Raw genomic sequence first — 8,507 nt, 5'->3', positions numbered from 1 at the left:
TGGCGGGCTCCCGCCCGCGAAACTCATCCCGCCCCGGGAGCTGCCGCCGGTGCCGAAGGACTGAGAGAACATGTGGGAAAAGGTGCAAGAGCCCCCCGGTCCTGTCTGGGAACGCCCTCGCCACGTACCGTACAGTTGGAATTTGTGTTCGTCCTCTACACTTCTCTCTTTATCCCCCCTTCACAGCTTTCTGGTTTTAGGCTACAGTTCTAAGCAGTTTCCTTCTTCCCCGTCCTTCCTAGCTTTCATCAGTCTTGAAAAACAGCCATCGTTAACGAAATAAACAGAAAAAGCCCGCTGCTGTGACAGCAGGTTTTTCCTGTACCTATTCTGTCTGCCCTTCTGCGTTGTTCTGTGTTTTCCTAGAGCTGTCGTCTGGACTGATTGAAATCTGTGAGCCTCGCTTAGCTGAGACTAGAGTTTGATAGAAGCATTAAAGGCAAGTACTGACTTTGCTCCATTTATTCACCTGGTCTAATCCCCACCTGCTGCTTCACTTGCTCTGGGCATTGCTTCTGCAGTTCACAGGGCAATTACTGTAGCTATATAATGTGGATGATAAGGCATTTCTCTTAAGAAGAAACCTACTTGATAAGGTGATTTTTAAAAAAATTATTTTGGGTTTTAGTAGCCTGCATGGAGAGTCAGAGAGCCATTCTGCTAGTGTCTCTCACGTTTGAAGTTACTTAAAATGTAGTTGAAATCATAGTTTTTGGTTAAACCGTGGAATTTTGGTTAAAATGGAAGATGCACAGCTGGTAGAAATAGGTGTTGGCTTGTCAGAGTTACTGAGACAATACAACTTTTCAATGTGTGACAAAATTACTGAGTATGGGAAAAGAACAGGAAAAGTATCATTTAGCTGTTTTAATCAGGGTTTCATGATCTTCCTTTATGCATGTTGTACAGCATTAAACAGAAATGGATAACTTCTTTAAAAATAGGAAGTGAAGTTTGAAATGGTTGATGTCACAGATATTGGAGCATGGAAAATATGAATTTATCCCAAGAGACTACGTTAGCATACCTGACTGCTGGATTTAAATTAGCTGCTAGAAGCAGATTTACAAGGCAATCAAAGTTTGTGTGTGTGTGTAGTTTTTTTTTTTTTCTAAAGTTTTGTTTTGTTTAGTTTTTACTAATTAGTGAAATGTTAAATGCTTGGCAGGACCAGAGGTCTCCAAGTCTCAGTTGATACGATTAACAGCAAATGGGTGGAGAGCAGTGCTAGATAAATTCTTTGTTACTCTGAGAATTCTTCTTCAAAGGAAATAGTTTGGTTTAAATTATTGGTAAGTGGATGGGACTCAGTCTAGCATGAAATCCATGTTCATGGTTATGATAATTGGATGTGAGCTATTACATATACGACTGTATCCCTTTGGATGTTATGGGTTTATTGATGTGAGAGAGTTGTTGGAATTTAGTCTGCTCTAGTTAAACTCCTGGAGTTTGAAATAAACTACACCCATCTTCAACTGTCTTTAAGTTATAAAGCTATCTTTAAATTGATTAAGAGGAAATTTGAGCTAAGCTGAGATACAGGGCATACGGAATTTGTGTTCATTTAGCTATGCAGGCTTTAAAATTAAGATGACTTGAATTTAATTTAGCAGTTTCTGTTTTGTTCAGCTGCCCTGTATATCCATTAGCAACACAGAGGAATCTGCTAGAATGATGAAACTTGAGTACTGTAGAAGAGCAGGCAGAAAGGATGTGGATAATTAATGCTTGATTTATTTATGCTGATGAGTTGCTTTACTCTTTGCCTCACTGGAAAATTGTCGTACATATTAGAGAAAAAGGATTCATTAAACAAAAAGCAGACAGAAAAAGGGAACTCTGTATTTAAATGACACGTCTGTTTCTAGGAGTGAATGTTACAGTCCCAGTGTTTAACAGCTCTTCTTATCAAACATGGGATTATGTTCTAATACCTATTAAATGAATTTACATGTTTTCACATAACAATTCAGGTTTTTGATCACCTTCTGTCTATCTATATCCCCTGTTATCTATAACTTGATGCTTTTTTTTTTTTTCCACCCAATATTACTGCCTTCCTGAAACTTTGTGAATGGTTTTATCTCTGATGCTATCACAACTTTTAAGTTACCGCTTTAAATATTTGCTTCCAGTGGGATATGTTAAAGTGTATAAAAAAAAACAACCCACCTACTTTCCCTCCTCGAGCTTGGTAAGCTGTCTTCAATCATAAAACCCCTCTGTTTTGAGGTAGCCTTTGGGCTACATCAAAACCAGTGTGTTATCCCTGCCTGTCTAGAGGCACTAGTCCTGCTAGCACATACTCGTTGATATAAGAACTTTCTTCTATGCTAAATTAGTAGAATCTTGTTTTATCTTAAAATGTGATAATAATTGGAAATGCTAATGAAGAATGGAGTTCTTGGTTTTTCCAGCACAGTAAGGAACATGTTTTGTGCACACATCTGACATTTTTGTCAGCGCTGAAATGTTGTTGCTTTTAGGTTCTGTGGCACTACATGTTTTAACTGGTTATGTAAAGTGTAATATGCCACTGACAGGCGTTTTGCCTCACGGATGGAGGTATTATTTGGACACATTTTAACTGTATTGACCATTTTCAAGTTTATGTGCAAACAGGCAGCTGTTCTTTTGCTCTTGAGCTCAGTTACACACCTGGTGTATTTCAAATACTAAGCTCCTCTACATTGTTTCAGTTAGGTCCTGCTTTCTGCTGGAATGTGATGGCCAACAGCTGAAAAACAGTTTCCAAATGTCTTGTCAGCTGTAAGTCTCTGGACTATAGTGTTGTTTGTTTGTTTGTTTTTTTCCCTTTTCCATAACACACAAGTAAACGTTCAGCTTTGGCACTGTGCTTGAAATCGAGGGTTGGCGTGTTTCTTCCAGCAGCCTGCCTTAGTCTGTGCTAGTTACACTGCAAACATTCTCGTGCAAGGTCAGGTGTGGATGTTAAGCTTCAGTTTGGACTCTGTGCTGTACGAACTTGCTTGTTGGAAGAGTATTTTACAACCTGAGGAAAAAAAATGTCTTTAAAATACCACTGTCTTGAAGCTTTGACAGCAGGGAATAACTCTGCTCTGTGAGTTACTGTGTTCTTCTGTATCAATTTATATATGACACAAGACATTTATCTTTCCAAATCAGTTGAGATGGTTTGACTTTGTAGCCATTGATACAGTTTTCTCCTTCTCTATGCTTTCTGTGGATCTGGTTCAAGAAAGCTGTGTTTTATTTTATATTAAACTGCTTTCATTGAACTTCAGGGAATTGCCCAAATGAAACAGACAAGTGAATCTTTTCCCTGGTATCATAAATGTAATAAAAAGTTTTTCTTTCAGTTAGATTTAATTTAGAGTTGCTCTAGGATTTTATTGGCACTTCATATAAACAAGTTCTGTGCTCCATTTCTCTCCCTCTATACACTAATACTTTGGATTTGTAACAAGTTTTTACTGTTTTAATTTCAACTGAATTCCCCTTTCAACAGGTTGCTAACTGTAGATCATTGAAATTCTCTTCTTTAGAAGAGTTTATACTGGATGTCATGAACATGAATGATTTTGTGATACTCCCAGGCTCAAAAACTGGAACCTCGGTGAGATTAAAAGCAAAGTAAGTGCATTTTATCTGATTGTGATAGAGATGTTATTTCATCATTTTAATAAGTTTTAATACAGCATTAAATAGAACTTATTTGTGTAAGAGCCAGAGGAATCATCATGTGTTTCTTTTCTAGTATTTTCCCTACACCTTTTTCGATAAGTCTTCCTTTTCTTAGCCTTTAATCTACTTTCTAAGTAAGTTATAGGTCTCACAACTCTGCATATCTAACATGCGTACTTTGTAAACAAACAATACTAAAGAATTCACTGGGAGAATTTCTTTTAATTATGCAACAAACCTGTCTGAATACAGGCATAATTGGATCAGTTTTATGTTGGCCATGCCAAAGCTTATATTGGAATAGCCATCTCGCTGTCAGCAGTCCATGAGTTTGCACCTGACCTGCCCTAAATTTTCCAGAACTGTTTTCAGTCTTGCTGGAAGACTGAATAGTGATGTGCCTTTAATGACAAATTTTTCAACTTTTTTTTTTCTTGCCACTTTAAACTTCTTCAGGTACCTTGCTATTTCTAATGAATGTTTTACCACTTTTATTCCTCCAGAACTGTCAGAGAATTGCAGTTGGAGAAAGTGCAGTTGGAAAGAGAAAACAGAGAGATGGAGGAGAAATTACAGCAACTACAGGCAATCATGAGCAGAGAAAAAGAAGAGAGAAAGTAGGTGACATTTCTGTTTCAAAAAAGGAATCCAGTGATCTGGTCCCTCCACACCTCCCCGTGCCCCAGATGGGAACTCTTGTTGTCTCTGGAATTCACAAAAGTGTTCAGTCTCCTCCCCATGATCTTTCTTCCCAATGATAAACATGCTACCCTAGGAATTTCTTATTTTTAAACTTCCATGTGACATTTCGACTTTTTTTTTTTTTAAGAAGTAAACTGACAGATCCTTCCTGGAAGGGATATTCAGCAGCAGTGATCCCATTTCCTCATTTATCCCCTCTTCCCCCTCTTTCCTCTGTCATGTTAGTTTTAAAGCAGGAGACAGAAACTTTCTCTTCCACCATTTCAGCCTTATTTCTGAAGTTTCTAAAGAGGGTGCTGTTATTCATCTTTAATTAATGCTTTGATCCCATGTTACGTGCATCTGTGTAGCTCTTCAGAAAGACATTTTGCAAATTGGCAGTGGTACCCTGTACACTGCAATTAAAAAAAAAAAAAAGGTTTTCTGTATGATGGAAAACATAGCTTGGGAAGCAAGTGTCATGTAGCAAAGGAAGCTTTAGGTGGAGGTTTAAATCTCTCAGCTCTGTTACTGGCTTGCTCTGAACGTCTGCAAATCTCTGCAACATTCCCTCCCACGCCTTTGTATTTCTGCCTGACATACTCTGTCACCAGAGGTACGGGTGCCTTGGATACCTTGGTGCCTGAGTGTAGGTAATCCTAAGGGCCTGCTGTTTGCAGCTCTTGAAACTCTTGAAACAACAGCTTGAGCTGTTGAGGCAATATTTTCTAGATAGCACATGGCACACTTTCCCCCATATTGTTCTTGTATTGTTCTCATGGCCTTGTGCGTGCAAACCCTGACAGTGTTGTTACAGTGAGTTCAGAGTACAGGGATCACTGGCATTTGCACCACTGGGGGGAAGATCATCCCTTTTGCCTCTTATATCTTTGCCTTACCCCTTGTTTTGTGTACTTAAGTTTTGCTTGATGTTTGGTTTTCTGTAAAACAAAGTAGATCAGTCATTTGAATGCTAAATATTACGCAGTAGTGTATTATATGCAGTGTGCTAAAGCTGAAAATCAGTTTAATCTCCCCTAGGCTTAAATTCTTCCAGGTTTGTCATAGTAGTCAATATTGAAACTGATATTCACTGAAATCTTAATTGTACTTGTGTGTTCCTGGTTTATTAAATCTGCTGTGTTTTAGCTGTGCTGGATGAATGCGTTAGAGTGAATTGGGACAATGAAGACTTATCTGAAATCTACTTCTGTTACATTTTTATTTGACTAAAAGCAACTTTAGAGAATTGATGGGATTTTCTTATGTTTAAAAACTGAGAACAATTTGATGGCTTAAAAGTATTTTCTTACACGTTTGGTGTATTTACTACTATTAAAGTAGGTGTGAAGCAGGTTTCAGTAGAAGGGAGGTGTTTGCGTTTTGAGGAAGTGATGATTCTGTAGACAAGTACTTTATTTTTGTGATGCTCTGTCCTTGTTTAAAAACCTGTAGGAAAACCTTTATGCTTTTCTTGCTTACAGAAGACACAATCTGTAAGTTCTTTCTTGCTCTTGGTTCATAGGAAATCAAGTGCTTATCGTTGGAAATCTGGACAGGCAGGACCAATGACCATCCAAGCCCGAGTTTTTTCACAAAGCAAAGAAAATAATAAGGTAGTAAACTGTCAATGTATTTGCAGGTAAAACTATTTAAAACAAAACAAGCTTTAGAACTATATTTATGCTACAGAACATGAGAATTTTAAATACTGTAAAAATAAAAGGTTAAGCACCTTCTGAGCAAGATTCCAGATTGCTGCTTTTTCCATGCCAAGCTTTGAGCTGCCATTCCTTTGAGCTGGAGGAACATCAAGTTCTGTTTGGTGATCTGTTGTTTTTATTTTAATTGCAATATATAGCAAATTATTGCTTGTACAGATTTAATATTGTAAATGTCTAATTTGGTAGCGATAGAAGTCATCAGGAGCCTCTTTCAAACGTCTGATGTGCATTATGAATCTGAAATACAAAGCTTCGTGTGAAGTTTTGAAGTTCTCTGTCTTCATAGATGAAAGCTATGAGAGAGGCACACAACGTTAAAATACACTATGGTTAAAGTTTTTTTAATTCAGTCGCTGTGTAATGACATCTGCAATCACGGTAGAACTTCCATATGACTCTGTGGTTCATTCTCTCCCCCAGCCCCCCTTCTGCATGTGCTGTAATCTTTATTATGATGCTTCTGGATTTCTTTTAGTAAGTTCAGAAGGAGACTGAGAACCCAGCTTGCCCACAGTGACTGGAAAAGTCCTACCGTCATCCCCTGAGGAGTGATGGTAGTTGGTCAGGTGTGGGTTCAACATTTTTTTTTTTTAAAGCATTCTCTTGGACAAAGACTGGACTCAGTCCATTCTCTTGGACTGGGACGGAATGCTTCTGAGTGTTTTAGAATGGAACTTAGGTTTATCAATTCACTGTTGATTATGATGTCCTTTCTCAGACCTAAAAGGAGGAATGTAGAAATTTCCTTGCTAGATCATTGAAAAAAAATTGTGTTCTTTTTAATATATACATAGCACGCTGTTTTCCCTTTATTTCCTTTTGGAAATGGCTAGAGCAATTTTGTTCAAACTCTCAAAAAATAGTAAGGATAAGGCAGACGTATGGGAATGGTAAAAGTTGATCAAATTTGTAAGTAGCTGAAGCCTGGATGTTGGTGGGAGTGTTATTGCTTCCAACTGTAATAACCTTAATATTTCATTCTCTGGTGAAATAAATTCATCATTTTAATAGCTTAGGCTCTCATCCTTGAGGCTCTATACATCATGGAAGCAAGCATTAGGTGTATCTGTCATCAAATAATGTTCCCAAGTGCTGTTAAAATACCAGTTGCAATAACAGAGCTTATGTTCTTGTTCCATGCATTAGTATGAAAAATCTGTAGGGGATCCCCAAACCCAAACTAATTCAATTTAGAGATACTTCCCCTTTCCTTTAGCAGACATTGATGAGTCTGGAGAGGCATGCAAATTGGACTGAGTGGGACATAAAAAGAGTTTTCTCTCATGAGTGTGGCTTTTTTTTTTTTCTGGAAGCCATGCTACCTATGCTATGTTGAAATGAGAGCTGTTAATTAAGAGAGACCATTTGAAACTGGCTGAAATAAAGATTATATAATTCTGAAGAGAAAACCAGACAATGGCAACATCGGACTAAGCTGTCGCAGTTGCTATTTGAAGTCTTTTGAAGTAGCAGCAGTTTGGTGTGAAGGTCTTCTCAACCAGTACACTCAATTTCAATAAAATTGCCTACTTGTCTGTGATGAGAAGAGAGGATCAGAGTGAAAAAGGTTTACTTTAACCCACCTCTTTCTCTTCCCCTTCTCTGAGACAAGCAACTCAGGGCTGTTACTACTTCAAAGACTTCAGATTTCAGCTGTGATGGCTAAGGGGAAGATGCATGGGGCAGAATTTTCCAAAGAGCAAAATTAAAATGCCTGCAAATGCCTAAGACTGGGGGGGAAGTGAGGATTCAGCATGGGCTCTGCAAAGAAAAACTGACGAGCAAAAATGTTGAAAATTATTCGTTACTGGGGTGCTAGATCATGGAAGGGTAATGAGAAGCAGAAGGAAAGCAAAGTAACACCTTCCACCCCCTGCAACAAACGGTAGGTAGATGTCAGCGGGGGTTGCATGGAGCTGGACTCAGCGTGGTTCTGGAAGCTGTGCGGGTCTGTGCCTGGGGGCAGCGCGTGCCCGTACCTGGCTGGCAGGGACAGTGTCACGTCGTGGGTCTGGAGAGAAACGGCTGTCATGAGCAATACACGGGCTTTTCTCTTTAAATCTGTGCTTAGTTATTTTCCTAGAAATGGTAACATTTGAATTCTATAGAAGTAGAATGTAGAATATAGAATATAGATGGGAGTCCTGTCCCACATGTTGGCCCTCTACAACTCCCTGCCAGGAGGGTGCAGAGAGGGGGGATGAGTCTCTGGAGCCAAGGAGCCAGCGCCAGGCCCCGAGGGAATGGCCTCAAGCTGCCCAGGGCAGGGTCAGGCTGGCTCTGAGGAAGGATTTCTGTGCAGAAGGGGCTGTTGGGCGTTGGAATGGGCTGCCCAGGGCAGGGGGGAGTCCCCGGGATCCCTGGAGGGGTTGAAGAGTCGGGCTGAGCCAGCGCTGAGGGATCTGGGGGAGTTGGGAATGGTCAGGGGGAGGC

General features: G+C 39.4%; 1 protein-coding gene across 1 annotated transcript in view; it reads left to right on the top strand.

The window, feature by feature from the left end:
* The first annotated feature begins 541 nt into the window (after window positions 1-541).
* Window positions 542-8,507, top strand: part of ZBBX (zinc finger B-box domain containing) — a 23,197-nt gene continuing 15,231 nt past the window's right edge. Inside the window, exons 1-6 of the mRNA XM_026854955.1 lie at window positions 542-596; window positions 1,169-1,292; window positions 2,703-2,772; window positions 3,494-3,618; window positions 4,173-4,286; window positions 5,876-5,969. Coding sequence (XP_026710756.1) covers window positions 3,551-3,618; window positions 4,173-4,286; window positions 5,876-5,969 — 276 coding nt within the window. The 5' untranslated portion in view covers window positions 542-596; window positions 1,169-1,292; window positions 2,703-2,772; window positions 3,494-3,550. The remainder of the gene's footprint in view (window positions 597-1,168; window positions 1,293-2,702; window positions 2,773-3,493; window positions 3,619-4,172; window positions 4,287-5,875; window positions 5,970-8,507) is intronic.

The sequence above is a fragment of the Athene cunicularia genome, assembly GCF_003259725.1.
Source record: "Athene cunicularia isolate RWA chromosome 9 unlocalized genomic scaffold, athCun1 chr9_part1, whole genome shotgun sequence".
NCBI lineage: Eukaryota > Metazoa > Chordata > Aves > Strigiformes > Strigidae > Athene > Athene cunicularia.
Note: the sequence above shows the minus strand (reverse complement) of the source record. Positions and strands in the feature narration are given on the sequence as shown.